Source organism: Leucoraja erinacea, chromosome 6 (assembly GCF_028641065.1).
Source record: "Leucoraja erinacea ecotype New England chromosome 6, Leri_hhj_1, whole genome shotgun sequence".
In the NCBI taxonomy this organism is placed as follows: domain Eukaryota; kingdom Metazoa; phylum Chordata; class Chondrichthyes; order Rajiformes; family Rajidae; genus Leucoraja; species Leucoraja erinaceus.
In genome coordinates, this window is record NC_073382.1 from 11,324,129 (window position 1) to 11,342,866 (window position 18,738).

The 18,738-nt window shown below is 43.5% G+C and overlaps 1 protein-coding gene across 3 annotated transcripts; it reads right to left on the reverse strand.

Annotated features, from left to right (window-relative positions):
* Window positions 1-1,850: 1,850 nt before the first annotated feature.
* Window positions 1,851-18,451, reverse strand: LOC129697890 (serine-rich adhesin for platelets-like). 3 transcript variants are annotated; one of them, XM_055636610.1, is made up of 4 exons: window positions 18,293-18,451; window positions 18,005-18,146; window positions 13,749-13,865; window positions 1,851-9,768 (listed from the first exon to the last, which is right to left on the reverse strand). In XM_055636610.1, exon 4 carries the CDS (start codon window positions 6,878-6,880, stop codon window positions 5,627-5,629), a length of 1,254 nt encoding a protein of 417 aa, XP_055492585.1. In that variant the 5' UTR covers window positions 6,881-9,768; window positions 13,749-13,865; window positions 18,005-18,146; window positions 18,293-18,451; the 3' UTR covers window positions 1,851-5,626. The 3 variants fall into 3 exon arrangements, with proteins under 3 accessions (XP_055492585.1, XP_055492584.1, XP_055492583.1); XM_055636609.1 differs by lacking the exon at window positions 18,293-18,451 and having other exon boundaries at window positions 18,005-18,259; XM_055636608.1 differs by lacking the exons at window positions 18,005-18,146; window positions 18,293-18,451 and having other exon boundaries at window positions 13,749-15,225.
* Window positions 18,452-18,738: the final 287 nt, after the last annotated feature.

Sequence of the window (18,738 nt, forward strand, 5' to 3'; positions counted from 1 at the left end):
AAATTAACATCCACCACAGTGAGTTCACCAAGCACCTCCTCACTGTGATGGAGGCAAAAGTCTTATGGTTGCTGTCTCTTCCCTCCTCTTCTCCCTCTGCGCTGAGGCGATACCCCACCGGGCGATGGTAAGTCAGTCCCGCGGTTCAAGCTCCGCGGCCCGGGGGTGGTCGAAGCTGCTGCCCTCCAGTCCAGCGGACGCAGTTGTTGCCACGGGAGCTCCGGAAAACAGGCATCAAACTGTGACCCGCGAGCTCCCGACGATGTCATCCACTGGCCCGCGGCTGAGCCCCGGATTCAGGTCGCCGCAGCCGGAACGCCGCCTCATCCACTGGAGCACCGTCTCCGCTCCGCACCGGGCCGCCCACACGGGAGCACCTTCCAGCCGGGAGACGGGCCACCAACACGGGAGCGCCTTCCAGCTGGGAGCCGGGCCGCCCACACGGGAGCGTCTCAGCCCCGCACTGGGCCGCCCACACGAGAGCGCCTTCCAGCCCCGCACCGGGCTGCCCACACGGGAGTGCCTTCCAGCCGGAGCCGGGACACCCACACGGGAGCGCCTTCCAGCCCCACACCGGGCCGCCCACACGGGAGCGTCTCAGCCCCGCACTGGGCCGCCCCCCACGGGTGCGCCTTCCAGCCGGGAGCCGGGCCGCCCTCACAGGAGTGTCCCAGCCCCGCGGCGTCCACCCTCACCGCAGCTCGAAGACGGCCAGCCTCGCGTTGGTAAGTCCTGGCTGGCTCTACCTCCGGATCCTCGAGGTCGGTCGAAGGTTGTAGGCCGCCAGCTCCGCCATTAGGCCTCAGCTCAGACAGGGGAAGAGAAGGGGGATACGACAAGAAAGTCGCATTCCCCGAAGGGAGAGACAGAAAGCCCTGTTCCCCCCCCCACCCCACACATAACACAACCTAATAACCAAAAGTTTAACTAAACAAGACAGAAAAAAAAACAACACAAAAAGTAAAAACAGACTGACTGCAGACGAGCCGCAGCCGTTTCACAGCGCCGCCACTTCAGATACCGTATTTAAAAACATATAGCACTAAGAAATGTACTTACCACATTATTGGTACACAAACTCCATACTTCTCTTTGTTTCCTAAGATGCTCTTCAGATAATGGCAATCCATATTTTAAAAACCCGCCACGAAACTAGCACTGCGCATGCGCAGTAGGCTGCTGCGCCTGCGCAGTACAGCAAAGGCAGAATTTCTGCTGCCTTCAGCTCCCTTTGAAATTGACGGCTTGAAGCAGCGTTGACGGAACGTGGGCTGCACAGACCTCCACGTTTTGCAATTGCTGTGAATGAAAGGCATGGAGAATTATGCCTACCTAAGAGATCGATCTCTTAGATAGGCGTAATTCTCCCATGCCTTTACTATTTATATTTAGTAATTACCATTTTATTATTTTAGTCAGGGTAGGTAGTGCCTACTGCTTGCCTACCCTCATGGCCACATGCCGGGTACAGCGAGACCTGGGTGTCCTTGTACACCGGTCAATGAAAGTTGGCGTATAGGTACAGCAGGCAGTGAAGAAAGTTAATGGAATGTTGACCTTCATAACCAGAGGATTTCTGTATAGGAGTAAAGAGGTTCTTCTGCAGTTGTATAGGGCTCTGGTGAGACCACATCTGGCGTATTGTGTACAGTTTTGGTCTACTAATTTGAGGAAGAACATTCTAGTGATTGAGGCTGTGCGGCGTAGGTTCACAAAATTGATCCCTGGGATAGCGGGACTGTCATATGAGGAAACATTGAAAAGACTAGGCTTGTATTCACTGGAGTTTAGAAGGATGAGGGGGATCTTATAAAAACATAAAATTATAAAAGGACTGGACAATCTTAGAATAAAGGGGAGGCCATTTAAGACTGAGGTGAGAAAAAAACATTTTCTCCCAGAGAGTTGTGAATTAGTTGAATTCCCCGTCACAGGGCAGTGGAGGCCAAATCACTGGATGGGTTTAAGAGAGAGTTGGATAGAGCTCTCGGGGCTAGTGGAATCAAGGGATATGGGGAGAAGCCAGGCACGGGCTATTGATTGGGGACGATCAGCCATGATCCCAATGAATTGCGGTGCTGGATCGAAGGGCCGAATGGCCTCCTCCTGCACCTATTTTCTATGTTGAAACCAAGTGAGCATTTGGTGTGATAGACCAAATTCCAATTTTCATTAATATCATGTGGGTCATAACAGACTAACAGTCAACTGTTTTGATAGCAATTTATTAGCATCAGATTTTCTTTGTCACTGTTTAACTTTTCAATCGGCTTCTAAACACCCTGACGCAAGCAAAACTCACCAAGAAATTGTAATAATCCAGTTTTTTCTAAAACGATTTACAGTGGAAGTTCACAAATTCTTTTTTTAACACAAATAAGAGATGCGAGCTGTAGATTGCATTTCAATTTAATCTTTTGAAACAATGATCTGCCGATGCTATGGATGCTTGTTTGTTTCTATGCTGCACCAAATCCATCCTGACCAAAATCGTCAACATTGTTCTTGGAATGGACATGTTGGAGCATTTTACTAACTTTTCACGACAACGAAATAACTGACATCATTAAATTATAAAGCTACATTTATTTCAAAAACTTACAATAAACAATGCATATAACATGAATATTTTCTGATGGGTATATTTGAAAAATTGCAGGCATTTTAAATTATTGCAAAAACCAACGCAAGATGCTATTATGGTGAACTGGTGGAGATCCTCAGCTAAAGATTCGATAGAGGTTCAGGCTGATGTGCTCTTCGATAGTGCAGATCAGATGGCTCAGTTAGGAAGGAGCTGAAAAGTTATCATTGTCATAATCATCATATAATGTACTAAGTGTGAATCCGGATATATAGGAAGAAGCAGCATCATCACTCCTAGGAGATAGTGTCCGAATCATGGAGCTTGTTGCATTCGACTGATATTCGCAGCTCACAGTAGGTATTGAATGGTCGGAGAAACTCCAAGTGTCAGAAGAATCATCTGGACTAGTGGATGAAGGAAATACCGAAGAACTAGGCACAGGTGATAAAAAATCAGAAACCACATTTGCAGAATACTTGCACCGAGAAGATGACTTTGAAGAACGTGCAGTTTGAGGCATCATTTTAGCAGTGTAGTTGGATTGAGACTGGTTGTAAGATTTATATTTATTTTGCCTATTATGAAAGTGGGTCCTTTTAGGTTCGGTATAAGAACATTGCACTCCTTTATCAAGATGGGATAAATATGGTGGGCTTTGTTTACTATTGTCAATATGACTACTCATTGATGAGCCTGGTACATTTCTTGCACCATGAGTAGATAAACTAGATGCATCTTGTTGATCTTCAATATAATTAGACGACCTGTCCAAATCCTTGGATTCAGCTAGTGCATTATCACTGACCGGGCTTATTAATGATTGAGCAGAAATTCTTGATGAAGGGTTTACTTGATAAAAAGCATGGGGAGATTGTGAACACTGGGCAGGTCTGAATGCACAATTTTTTTCAGATCTATCATCAGAGTGAGTGGATGAACAAGGAGTTTGTGACTTATTGCTAACAGATTGATGAACAGAGTTTGTGAAGGAAAATGAAACATCTTGTGGTCTGTTACTTCCTGGAGTACCGTGGGATGAAGCTGATAATGCAGAATCAACTGGTTGGTTATTACTAACCAGATAAAACCAAGGTTGGGTAGATCTCTCTGAACAATTTTGTAGATTATTATCGGTAAAATTAAACTCGCCCTGAGTAGATGATTCAGAACCACCTTGTAGACTATTACTACCTTGACTAGATTTTTTCGGTGACTTGGAACCGCTATATGACTCATTACTTCCTGGACTAAACTGGTTATGTGTGTCATAATCACCATGGAAATTTCTAAGAGCAGCATCGGAGTGAATGGGTGAGTAGGAGGCATTTAGTAGCTTATTACTAACAGGACTTGTTCGGGACCGGCTGGGTGATCTCTCTCCTTTTGTGTTCTCAGTATGGTTATACAGTATTTGTTGAGGAGGAGAAAGACTTTGTGAATTATCATCCCCATAAAATAACGATGGAGGATAATGTGATTCATCTTGTGCACACATGTCGCTATGAGTTGAACTTGATTGAGAAGAGTAACATAATGAAATTTGGTCGTCATTATCCTTGGGTGGCAATAATTCAGTGTCTATTACATTCATATTGATATATTGTGGTGACGGACCATGAGTTCTGAAAACCTGTTTATCATTAATGGTGGGACGTGAATGAAAGACTCCTTGCACATTTTTACTGACAGGATTGGATGAAGTAGAAGCTTGTTGATGATCTGCTACAAAGGGAGGGGTAAAGTGTGAGTAATTGGATAAACCTGATAAAACTTCCTTAACATCTTCAGTTTCAGACAATGAAGGAACATAACTGCTTGCAAGCCTTTCACTATAATTAGGAGAAACATGGTTTAAGCGGATGGAAGAACTGGACCCAACTCTCTCTCTCTTTTCAGCGTTAGACCTTATTGAATGGATAGAAGAAGTAGATGACCGTCCTGTTCTGGAAGAAGCATCAGCAGTTGGTGCTAGATTAGAAAGTCTAGATTTGTATAAAAAATCTTGTCTGTTGTCATTGTCAGTGGCATGAACAAGATCGAGTTGTGATTTGGTAGCAGGTTGAGCGCCTTGCTCACAATTTTCTTGGATGAATTGACTGGAAGATGCAACTACATGATTGTTGTCATCCACATGTCTGCCAAATGTCTGGTCATAAGCGTAAGAGAAAAACTGCAAGTTATTGTCAAATAGAGAGGACATGGATGGAGTCGAAGAATTTGATCCACTTGCTCGATCAGGGTTAGTGTTCAGTGATTGTGAAGACATTTTGGATATAACTGGCATACTATGATGGTCTGAGGATGTTGATGATTGGGAGCAGGAAGAAGTAGAAGAAGAATTTTGTTTATGGTTAATTCTGTTTGTGTATTTTGACTGTGTGGGCATATCTGTAAACGTCTCTTGACAATTTTTAAAATTGATTAATGATTCTGGGGAAGACGATTTACTCTTTTTGGAAGAACCTAATTGTGAGCGGGTAGAACTTGCACTGTGAGAATTTGGTGAACCACCAGATCTGACTTTATGCAATATACGCCCTCTATTACCAAGGTTATCGTGAAACATTTGATTTGAAGGATGAGAGATTCCTTTTATATTGCTATTCTGGGTGGTCTGTGATGTGGGCGAACTAAGATCTCTTACATGCTTGTCATCTGTGTAAACCTGAGTGGAAGGAGGAGAGTTACTAACATGTGGGGACTGTGAATGGCCAGGAGGCGTCAGTATTGCTTTTCCATTATCATGAGTGGGAACCAGTGGTAATCTGGTGGAAGAACTTGGAGAGTGTGCATTATCTAGCACAAGGTCAAATGGTGTTGGTGTTTTGGGTGTTGAAATTTCATCAGTGTAAGTCTTTAATGATTCGGTGGAAGATTTGAATTCATCTAACATGTTATCCTTGATCTGGGCAGATTGTGAATGGATGGAAGAATTAGAATGTTTTTCTGATTTGGATGGAGAATATGAATGCATTGATAAAATGGGTGATTTACATGTTTGTGGTGTCATTTGTCTACTTTCAGCAACATCAGTGGACCTTAATTGGGAGAAGGCATGAGAAACTCCTTCCACGGTATCCTCAGCATCGGTGAATTGTGCCTGTGAAGCTGATGCATTTGATGCAACAATATTAACCTCACCGGATGGTGTGATGGGAGGCCTGAATTTACTTTCCATATTGTCATCCATGTAAGGAAATAATGGATAACGGGAAAAATCAGATTGACTACCTTGATCATCAGTACCATTGGAATCCAACAAATGGAGGCCCTTATTAGATGTACTTTGTTTATTTCTATCAAATTGGGAAGTTGATGAATTGTTGAACTGTCCACTTCTACTTTGTTCAGCAGCAAGATAGGATTGGGTAGAAGGGTGGGATGCATTTCGTGCCTCATCAAATTGGGAAGTTGAATTGTTGAACTGTCCACTTCTACTTTGTTCAGCAGCAAGATAGGATTGGATAGAAGGGTGGGGGGATGCATTTCGTGCCTCATCAAATTGGGAAGTTGAATTGTTGAACTGTCCGCTTCTACTTTGTTCATCAGCAGCAATATAGGAATGGGTAGAAGGGTGGGGGGATGCATTTTGTGCCTCATTAAATTGGGAAGTTGAATTGTTGAACTGTCCACTTCTACTTTGTTCATCGGCAGCAATATAGGATTGGATAGAAGGGTGGGATGCATTTCGTGCCTCATCAAATTGAGATGCTGAATTGTTGAACTGTCCACTTCTACTTTGTTCAGCAGCAAGATAGGATTGGATAGAAGGGTGGGGGGATGCATTTTGTGCCTCATTGAATTGGGAAGTTGAATTGTTGAACTGTCCACTTCTTTGTTTATCAGCAGCAATATAGGATTGGATAGAAGGGTGGGATGCATTTCGTGCCTCATCAAATTGCGAAGTTGAATTGTTGAACTGTCCACTTCTACTTTGTTCATCAGCAGCAAGATAGGATTGGATAGAAGGGTGGGGGGATGCATTTCGTGCCTCATTAAATTGGGATGTTGAATTATTGAACTGTCCACTTCTTTGTTTATTGGCAGCAATATAGGATTGGATAGAAGGGTGGGATGCATTTTGTGCCTCGTCAAATTGGGAAGTTGATGAATTGCTGAACTGTCCACTTCTACTTTGTTCAGCAGCAGCGAGATAGGATTGGATAGAAGGGTGGGGGGAGGCATTTCGTGCCTCATTAAATTGGGAAGTTGAATTGTTGAACTGTCCACTTCTTTGTTTATCGGCAGCAATATAGGATTGGATAGAAGGGTGGGATGCATTCCGTGCCTCATCAAATTGCGAAGTTAATGAATGGTTGAACTGTCCACTTCTCTGTTTATTGGCAGCATTATAGGATTGGATTGAAGGGTGGGATGCATTTTGGGCCTCGTCAAATTGGGAAATTGAATTGTTGAACTGTTCACTTCTACTTTGTTTATCGGCAGCAATATAGGATTTGATAGAAGGGTGGGATGCATTTCGTGCCTCATCAAATTGGGAAATTGATGAATTGTTGAACTGTCCACTTCTACTTTGTTCATCAGCAGCAAGATAAGATTGGATAGAAGGGTGGGATGCATTTTGTGCCTCATCATCACCATATAAAGGCAGTGATTGGGTGGACAAGTTGGAGTTGTTTAACATATTTACATCATGAGTGGACTCTGATTGCATAAGTGAATTGTCTATAACTGATTCATGAACAACAGGGCTAAATGGTGTATTGGAAGAAACAAGAGGTTCATCGACATCATTGAGCAGTAAATTGCTGGAAGAGTTGGATGCAGTTTGTTTGTCAGATTCACCATGATCAGATAAATACCTAGTTGTATTCCATTCAAAACGACTAAAATGGAAAGAGGTTGGTTCAGCATGTTGTATATTGTCATTTGTATGATCAAATTCAGATTGATTGTCTTTGAAATTAGTAGACAATGACAGAAAGGGAACATAGGGTATGTAGAGTTCATTGGCTTCATCGTCGGTGGTCAGTGATTCGTTGGACATGGAGTGTAAACATTGTGCGTTATCGTTAACAGTGGGAAAACCTGATATGATGTTATAATTTGATGTATTTTGTGTGTATTCGTGAAAACCAGGGGACTGTGTGGCATAATAAGGTACCTTAACTTCACTATTGGTTTGAGGGGATAATTGCTGTCCAGCAGAATGAGCTGGTCTCTCTCTGATGTCACTGGATGTGGACAATGATTTAATAGAAGCATTATTTATGCCAGTAGATAGCAAGTGATTTGGTGACTGACTCTTTATATTAGCTTCCATATGGGGTAGTGGCGAATAGCTAGGGAATTCCAATTTACGTCTTACACTATCATTAGATTGGAGAATTTGAGAGTGTCTGAGAGCTGTGGACGTGTTTTGTGCACGACTATCAATGTAGGCAGGTGGTGGGAGAAAACTTGAGTGTTCTAATGTATCCCGTATCATATCATCAGCATCATAGTGCACTGATCCAGTGAATGAATTAAATGCACCTTCAGCATTTTGTTTGTCTTTGAAAGAAGAATTAGCAATACTTTGTGCATTGCTTATGTCAGTACGTAGTGGTTGGGCAGAAGAGTTGGATGGATGATGTGTATTGTCAGCAACATAGCCATATGATAAATTGTTGTGGTATGATGATGCTTCATCGTAACCGTAAGGATATACAAAATTTGTATTTTGCCTTGCTCCTTGGGAATAATGCGATTTATGTGGGCTAATGGATCTTGATCTAGCTCTGGATTGTATGTCTGCACCCTGGTTAACTGACGGTGGATCAGAATAAGAGTGGGATCTCTTGTGAGGGACCTGGACAATCCTTGTTATTGGCATTTCTGTTGGTTTTGGTTGTTGAGTATCATTTTGTCCAGATAAAGTATTATCTTGTCTTTTGAAATTTTGATTTATAGATTGGACATTAGGATATAACTGAGCTTGTCTATCATCATTCATTGAGGTATCTGATGATCTGGGGATATGCCTTGATGTACCTTTTACATTACTAGGAACACGTGAAGATGATGGTTGTGTGAATGAACCCATTTCAATGCTGCCCTGTGTAAATGATTCAATATAACTATTAGGGTATTGAGCAGATTCTTTGAGCCGTGATCCAGGTGAATGGGGACCTGACTTTTGTTGTTTAATGAAACCGTTTTCTCCTTCTCTCTCGGATTGATCTGCTCTGTATTTCACTGACACTGTCGATTTAAAGGAAGGGGGTCGTTTATGGATGGTTTGAGTTGTGGACATTTTTGGTGGGTTTTGCCAATCACTCAAGTTGTGTTGCCTTGTGTCTTGCGTATTTTCAGCAGCATGAAGAGGTAACGATTGAGTGAAATGCTCAGGTATGTGTGATACATTGCCATCAATACGAGATGGTTGTGCTCGCAATGGAGATCTAAACGTACCTGGCATATTTCCAGGAAAATTGATCACTGACCGGCTGGAGTAATTATGTACATCTTGTTCATTGCTGCCAACTTGCATGGTTGGGGATTGAATGAGAGATCTGGCTGCACCTGATCTACTGTCATCAGTACCCGGATAGATTGTATGAGCTGGTGACGTGGGGACCAGATTTACATCACGAACAGGATGCCAGTGTGGTGATAAGAGGGATCTAGGTGCGTAGCCATCAGTCCGATCAGCTGTCAATCCAATGGATGAATTGGGTTTATTGTGTCGATTATCAGCTTGGCTGGATTGTAATTGGTCATGAGGAGGATTGATTTGAATCTGTATGGGAGAAGAGGTATATGCAGAAACGCCTTGTGTTGATCTTTGGCTTGGGTGTCTACTTGGATACAAGCTGCCAAGCTGTTCAGTGTATTCCTTCATTGTATCTCTTTTTGAAGCCATCAATCCTGAATTATCAGAACCTGGTGAAAAATTGTACCTGGGTAGAGATTGTTCCCCACCTTGTGAATAGTTCCAAAATGATCCTTCTGGGAGCGGGGGAGCAATAGGTAAATCATCATAAGAAATGCTTCTGCCCTTCCAGCCTTCAGTAAGAAGGTGCTCATTGATCCTATGATGTTTGGTTCTTTTATGTTTTTTGCGTTGTGGACATTTCATAAAAGTCACTCTATGATTCTTTTTTATTTTCTTATGATATCCATCAATTGCAGTTTTCTTTTGTTCGCTGAGAATGCTCTGATATCCATCAGCAAGTGGCCTGTAAAAATGAGGAAAATGCAACACGTTGATAGTACAACATTAAAGGGCATGAAGAATGATCCCTGCACTGGGAAATTTGAGTAGAAATGATCCCTGGAATATAAATACTATAGTTATTTATTTCACTTCACTGTGTATTAGCTCGAAATTCCAGTTTGGACATTCCAGATCTGTTACAGAATAAGACTTACTCATTTGATATGCTCAATTGTGGTGAACATATAAATAACTCCTTCGTCCCCGAAGGTAATTGTATTAGTTTTACATTGGCGTGTGGATACCAAAAGGTTTCTTTGTATACTATGCATGAGTAATATCAAGCTGCATACACAAGTAGGCGAGTATAGCTTTATATTAATGTCCTTGCTTTTAATAGCTCATGTCTTAAGGAATAGGAGTAGAATTAGGCCACTTGGCCCATCACGTTTACTCCGCCATTCAATCATGGCTAATCTATCTCTCCCTCCTAACCCCATTCTCCTGCTTTCTCCCCATAACCTCTGACACCTGGACATTTGCTGCAAATACGCTGGGGAGAAGGGACTTGAAACTGCATTGTTTTGGTCTCACCTGCTGGTAAGAGTATTGTGTACAGTTCTGGTCATAGCAAGGATGTCATTAAACTGGAAAGGTTGTAAAGATTTTTGAACATGTTTGATTCATTCTGTTTTGAATGGCAGATCCTTTTTCTGAGATTGACCCCCTTGTACTAGATACATAAGCTTATAGAAACATAAACTTATCCAGATCCCACTGAATAGCATATTGTTATCTCTCACTATTTGCAAAATACTCAATATTTTGTTTCTATTTTCTACTTTTGGGACCATGTTCTGAAAATTAGAAGAATGAGGTGAACTTATTGAGAAGTTTGACATTCTGCGAGGATGTTTTCTCTTGTGGACAAACGAGAAACATAGAAAATAGGTGCAGGAGTAGGCCATTCGGCCCTTCGAGAAATAGTGAGTATAGACTCAGGATGATGAATTGTCCACTTCAGACTGACAAAACAGGCTCAGGCTGTCAAGATGGATTAATGAAAGGAAAATCAGGTTGGCCAAATCTGTTAGTTCTTTGAGATTGGGAGCAAAAACAAACCACTGGAGGAACTCAGTGGGTCAGGTAGTATCTGTGGACAGACATTTGTTGGCAGTGCATGGTATGGCGGACTACGGTGCACTAAACTTCCAGAGGGCAGTAGACAGGCTAATGAACAAAGTTACAGTATGTAGAATATAATGTGGAAAAATGTGAGGTCATCAACTATGAGAGGGTAAAAAAATGAAAGGTAAGTAGATTTTCTGTTGTTAACTATTATGAGGTCTTGGTGTTCAAATGGATCTGTGAGTCTTTGCAGATGCACCACTGAAAGTTAACATACAGGTGTTGCAAGAAGGATAAAAGGCAATCAGTAGGTTGGCCTTTATTTCAAAAAGATTTGCGTATAGAAGCAAAGATGGCCTGCCGCAACTATATAGGGCTTTGATGAGGTCGCACATGACAAGATTTGTACAGGTATGATGGTCTCCCTACTTAAGGAAGGATATAACTGCTGGAGGGATCGCTACAGGTGTCAACCAAATTGAATCCTGGCCCAGGAGGTGTTGTCCTGTCAGTAAGCAAATTGAGTTGGCCTAACTTAAAAAAATGAAGTGATTTCATTGAATTGTTCAAATCGTTTTCATAGAATGACAGGGTATATGCAGAAATTATGTTTTCACTGGGAAGGCTTGAACCAGGGTCAAGGTCTCAAAACAAGGAGTGTGATGAGAAGAAATGTAATCATCTGTGAGTAGGTGGATAAAAATGTGGGAGAAACTCAGCGGGTGAGGCAGCATCCATGGAGCAAAGGAAAAGGGTTTCAGGTTGAGACCCTTCAGACTGATGTGGGGGTGGTGGGGGCGGGAAGAAGAAAGGAAGAGGCGGAGACGGTGGGCTGTGGGAGAGCTGGGAGGGGGAAGAGGGAGAAAGCAAGGACTACCAGAAATTGGAGAAGTCAATGTTCATACCGCTGGGGGTGTAAACTACCCAAGTGAAATATGAGGTGCTGCTCCTCCAATTTATGGTGGGACTCACTCTGGCCATGGAGGAGGCCCAGAACAGAAAGGTCGGATTCGGAATGGGAGGGGGAGTTGAAGTGCTGAGCCACTGGGAGATCAGGTTGGTCATTGCGAACTGAGCGAAGGTGCTGGGAGAAGCGATCGCCAAGCCTACGCTTGGTCTCACCGATGCAGAGCAGCTGACACCTAGAGCAGTGAATGCAATAGATGAGGTTGGAGAAGGTGCAGGTGAACCTTTGCCGCACCTGGAAAGACTGCTTTGGTCCTTGGATGGAGTCAAGGGGGGAAATAAAGCGACGAGTGTAGCATTTCCTGCGGTTGCAAGGGAAAGTACCAGGGGAGGGGGTGGTTTGGATGGAAAGGGACGAATTGACCAGGGAGTTCCGGAGGGAGCATTCTCTGCGGAAAGGGGAGGAGATGGGAAGATGTGGCCAGTGGTGGGATCCCTTTGGAGATGGCGAAAGTGTCGGAGGATTATCTGTTGTATGTGACGGCTGGTAGGTGGAAGGTGAGGACAAAGGGGGACTCTGCCCTTGTTACGAGTGCGGGGGGATCTGAAGTGAGAGCGGAGCTATGGGATAAAGAGGAGACTCTCGTGAGAGCCTCATCTATAGTCGAAGAGGGGAACCCTCGTTCCCTAAAGAATGAGGACATCTCCGATGCCGATTTGGAGCATCTCATCGTGGGTGCAGATGCAGCGTAGACGGAGGATTTGGGAGTAGGAGATAGAGTCCTTACAGGATGGGAAGAAGTGTAGGCCAGATAGCCATGGGAGTCAGTGAGTTTATAGTAGATGTCGGTCAGTAGTCTGTTACCTGCGATGGAGATAGTGAGGTCTAGAAACACTAGGGAAATGTCGAAAATGGTCCAGGTGAATTTGAGTGCCGGATGGAAGTTAGTGGTGAAATGGATGAAGCCAGTGTATGGGTGCAGGAGGTAGCACCAATTCAGTAGTTGATGTAGCGCAGGAAGAGTTCGGGGATAGGGCCACGGTACACCTCGAACAAGGATTGTTTGATGCACCCTACAAAGAGGCGGGCATAGCTGGGGCCCATGCGCGTGCCCATAGCTACGCCTTGGATTTGTAGGTAATGGGAGGTAGACGGGGATTGGTTGGTTCTGCAGTCGAGGAAGAAACTGAGTTCTTTAAGACCCTCCTGGTGGGGGATGGAGGTGTAGAGTGACGACATCCATGGTGAAGATGAGGGAGTGGGGGCCTAGAAAACGGAAGTCATGGAGGAGACGAAGAGCGTGTGAGGTGTCTTGGACATGGGTAGGGAGAGATTTAACCGGGGGGGATAGGATGGAGTCGAGGTATGTGGAAATAAGTTTGGTAGGACATGAACAAGCAGAAACAATGGGTCTGCCAGGACAGTCAGGTTCGTGGACTTTGGGGAGAAAGTAAAATCGGGCCATGCGGGGCTGGGGAATGATGAGGTTGGAGGCTTGGGAGGGCAGGGAGGCAGAAGTGATGAAGCCAGTGATAGTGCTTGAGATAATGGCCTGGTGCTTGTCTGTGGGTCATGGTCCAAGGATAAGTAAGAAGAGGTGTCTGAGAGTTGGGGCCTGGCCTCAGACCTGCGAGTAGGAATCTTTTCACCCAACAAGTTACAATTCAAGGCTTGGATCAGTCACTGATTTTGCAGAGATTGATAATATTAACAAATTAAGGGAGCTACGATTTGCGAAGAAAAATCTGTTGAAGATGAAAGATCAGCCATGATCTTTTAAAAGCCAGACCAGAGATTGGTGGCCAAATGGTCTATTCCTACTTCTATTTCTTGGGTTCTTGCATACCCGCGGAGAGAGGGAGATGACAAAATTAGGCAATGCATCAGAGGTCAGGGTGAAGATTCAGTCAGTCTTGTAACCTGCTGCTCGTGTTGAGTTGGAGGAATGCACTTAGTCATATACTCACTTGTAGCTAAAATTCCGCTCCGTATACTGCAATAGCCCCCTTCTTTGACTAGGCCCAGATTCCTCACCATCATAATTTAAAATGGAACGTTCAAACTTATTGTTCTTCGTGAATTTTCTGAAATTGTATACAAATAAAGAGGTATTATCTACCATATATAAGAATTCTTCACCACTTAAAACTATCCACTTTTAAGTCACAGAAATTGATCTAATTATGTTGGCATTAAGATTTTGCACAAATACAGTACTGTTGTGGGCAGAGCTGGATATTGAATGTTAATGTTTATTTCCTTAGAACTCTGGAGTCTGAGCCATGGGGAGAAACTAGGGGTGGATGATTGCAACCTTCACGTGGTCTGCCCTGTTTCAACGAATGCAATCAACCTGGCGTGCACAATCAAATAGAACAAGTTGTCCTACAACTCTAGGCTGTGCACAAGAAGAAGAAGGAGGGAGAAATTAGTTTACGTTTTAGAGAATCATATGGCATGGAAACAGATCATTTGGCTCGCAGTGTCCAAGAGTCATCGTGATGTATATCACAGAAACGGGCCTTCTGCCCACCACGTCCATGCCACCTTTTTACCCACCAACACTAAACCCACTTGCCCACAGTGTCTATCTGAATATTTCTGAAACGTAGTTATTGTATCTGATTCCACCACCTCTGGCACCAAGTTCCAGGTATCAACTACTGTCTATACTCTTTAAAACTCGTTCTTCTCGCCTTAAACCTTTTTAATTTTTGACGTACAAATTATTGGAAAGAATCTATCAACCCTCTCTCTGCCTTTCATAATTTTATATAACTCGTTCGGGTTTTTACTCTGATTCCTTCACTTCAGAGAAACCGTCATGTATTCATACTAATCCTACACTAAATCTCATTTTATCCTGTCACTCCCATCATTGAATTGAATTTCCTTTATTGTCATTCACCTTTCAGTCTGAACGAAATTTTGTGCCTGCAGTCATACATACAATAATACAATAATAGACAACAGAACAGACAGTAAACACAAATTAACATCCACCACAGTGAGTCCACCAAGCACTTCCTCACTGTGATGGAGGCGAAAATCTTAGGGTTGCAGTCTCTTCCCTCTTCTTCTCCCTCTGCGCTGAGGCGATACCCCACCGGGCGATGGTAGATCAGTCCCGCGGCTCACCGAGCTCCGCGAACGGGCCGGTTCAACCACCATGGCCCGGGGTGGTCGAAGCTGCCGCCCTCCAGTCCAGCGGACGCAGCTGTTGACGACGTTGTCCACTGGCCCGCGGCCGAACCCTGGACTCAGGCCGCCGCCGCTAGAACGCCGTCTCAGCCACCGGAGCACCGTTCCAGCCCCGAGCCGGGTCACCCTCACGTGAGCGTCTCAGCCCCGCGCCGGGTTGCCCCCACGGGAGAGCCATTACCCTCGAGCTGGGCAGCCCCGACGGGAGCGCCGTTCCACCCTCGAGCTGGGCCGCCCTCACGGGAGCACCGCCCTCACGGGAGCGCCGTTTCCCTCGGGCTGGGCCGCCCCCACGGGAGCATCTCAGTCCCTCGCCAGGCCGCCCTCACGGGAGCAAGCCCAGGGCGAGTCCTGACAGGCTGACACTGGAGCCTCGAGGTCGCCAGCTCCGACATTAGGCCTCAGCTCATCTCCCCCCATCTACTCGCCTACACATCAGCTAATTAACCTATCATTCTACACATATTTGCGTAGTAAATGTTGAGCACCCAAATGAAACCCACCAATCAACAAGGAAAATGTGCAAGCTCCACACAGACAGCAACAGAGATGACCTATAAACCCAGGTTGCTGGAACTATAAATCAGCAACTCCAATAGTTGTGCTATCCATACTACACTGCTGCAGTGTTCAGAACTTGATCTATCGTACACACATAAAGAAAATGAAGAATTTCTCATCTTGTCAGCATGACACCCACACAAAATTAAAGCTTCAGGGCAGTGGTGAAGTGGTACCCTCACAAAAGGGAGAATTGCAGTATGGCATTAATATGGACAGCTTTCACTATAAGCTTGAAGTTGAGAATGATTAATTCAATATAGTGGCAGGAATTGTTTGTAGTTGTCAGACAAAAAGACAATTTGAAAAATTAAAAGTGATACAGGTTGATGGATGTCAGTAAACGTTTGAATTAGTTTAGTTTATTATCTACGAAGGTACAGTTAAAAGTTTGTTTATTCTATGCTATCCAGTCAGCGTAAAGACTAGATATGATTACAATTGTCCCATAAACAGTGTACAGATACAGGATATAGGGAATAATGGTTAGTACAAGATAAAGTTGAGTAAAGTCTGATTAAAGATAGTCTGAGGGTCTCCAATGAGTAGATGGTAGGTCAGGACCACTCTCTAGTTTGTGATAGGATGATTCAGTTGACTGATAACAGCTGGGAAGCATCTGTCCTTGAATCTAGAGGTGTGCATTTCCACACTTCTATACCTCTCTCCTGATGCGATGGGGGACAAGAGGGAGTTTTCAGGGTGAGGCTCTTCCTTGATTATGCTGGTGGCCTTGCTGAGGCAGCGTGAAGTGCCAATGAAGTCAATGGAAGGGAGGTTGGTTTGTGTAATGGCTTGGGCTATGTCAACAATTCTCTGCAAATTCTTGCGGTCTAGGATGGAGCTGTTCCTAAACTCTGCTGTGATGTAGCTCGATAAAATGTTTTCTATGACACATCTGTGGAATTTTAAAATTATATCCTCTGGTCTTCAACGTTTCCACCCTGGGAAAAAGGTTCTGACTGTCTGAGCTATCTGTGCATCTCATAAATGTATCTACTTCCATTAAGTCTCCCCTCAGCCTCTGATGCTCTAGATAAAATGATCCAAGATTTTCCAACCTGTCATAACTAATACCATCTAATTCAGGCAACATTCTGGTAAACCTCTTCTGCATCCTCCCCATCGCCTCCATGTCCTTCCTGTAACAAGAGTTTTTATAAAGCTGCAACGTGACTTCCGGACTCTTATACTCAATGTCCTGACCAATGAAGGCAAGCAGACCATACACTTGATACATGATCACTCTTTCTACTTGTGTTGCCAATTTCAGGCAGCTATAGTCTAGTTGTTGATGGTCTTGGTGTTAATGGTTTTGTCATTAGCTGTATATACTTTCCCTTGCATTCGACCTCCCAAAGTGAAACACCTCATATTTGTTTGGATTAAACTCCATATGACATTTCCGCCCATATTTGCAATTGATCTATACCCCGCTGTAACCTTTGACAGCCTTCCTCTCTGTCCACAACTTTTGATATTGTTCGCAAACCTACTAACTAACCCATCCACCGTTACGACTGTACATTTACATATATATAAATAACAGGTCCCAGCACAGATCCCTCCAATATGACCTCTCTCAGTGTTGCTGTGATGTTTTCCCTAATTAATAAAGCAACTCCTCTTTTTCCTCACTCTCCATCACATCTGAAATATTGGAACCCTGGAACATTGAGCTGACAGTCACTATCACTATAATGGTCACGGCATCATAGTTCCATGCACCCAAAATACTTCTCATACTGAAATAAAACTCACTTCAGCCCTTCAGTTGCACCATGTTAATTAATCTCTTCCTGCCTGTTCTTCCTTTGAAATTTACTGTTCATAACTTCTCAGTAGTCCTTCCATTTGCTGATCTGCTGGATCCCACCCTCCTGCCACTCTAAACCCTCCTGAGCAGCACTAGCAACCCTGCCCGAAAGCATGTTGGTTCTTTGTAAATTATGCTATTTCATTTCAAAAACTAAAAGGGAATAAAATAGAAGGTGATATTTGAAAATGGAAAGACATGCATATGAAACTATAAGAATTGATGAATATAGTTCTGGTGATCTGACCTTGTGTGTTGATTAAGGTGAGTGATTCCTTGGCTGGAACAGGACTGTTAATATCAATGTGTAAATTGAATAATGAGGATATGAATGCTGTGCCATTTTTTTAACGCAAACATATTGTTTGTTGTCCCTGTGGACATCAAATCTCAAAAGGACATTCAGAAGAGTCTCAACAATGATGCGGTTTATAGATTACAGGGTTCCCACAAGTTGGTGACACCACTAAAGATGCACATCTCATCTATCACACATCACTAGGCCTTCTAGTTATTATTGTGCAGTTGGTCTCTGATCAGGTGAATGATGGCTAGGGCTGTGTGAGGCGTGTGGAAGTGATTGTGATGCATGGGGAAAAGACAATGAAAACAAATAAATAAAGCAGAAGATATTCCTGAACTCACTGTCGGTCATCCATGATAATCCAAGTTGTCGGGAGGGCCGCGACTAAAACCACTGAAAACACAAGAAATATGATTGCAAAGCCAAGGACCAGAAGCTGCTTCAAGGTATAAGTCTTTTTTGGTTGCTTTCCATCATTGGTCCCTATTTTACATAAAGAAAATCTAAATAAGAGATTTCAAATTAAGGTCAAAATTTGTTCCCATAAAATTTTAATTTGTTTTTGAAATCATTAAACTTTTTATAAAGCAATCATTAACACAATTGATATTTAATTATTTTCATTATACCTTTCTCTTCTAACAGCCTGCTTTGTGCTTCCCACTTCTGTTTTGGCTCATGTTGAGTGGTAGTGCTTTGTTCGGTATTTTCTTGAAACAACCATAAAGAGATGTTAATGATGTAGTTATCAATTAATTGCAGAAAATGTTTTGCTGCATCCACTCCATATTTCTGTCTAATTCATGCATCCTTCTATTCCTTTAATTTTTAAAAACACTCTCCGACTTGCAAAATAGTTCCACTTACGTGAACTTGCACTTACCTAAACAATTCTGTACTCAGTCCTAAGACATTGTGATTTCCACAGCACTACGATCACTCAAGTTTACCAGGGCTGCCAACATTGGGTGAGAGTGAGAAATTGTGCGGGAGCGAAGTGACCAAGGCCGAGGAAACGTAGTGGGGGAGGGGGTGGGAGGGGAAGCTTTTGCATTTTTCAGCTTGAAATTGTGCA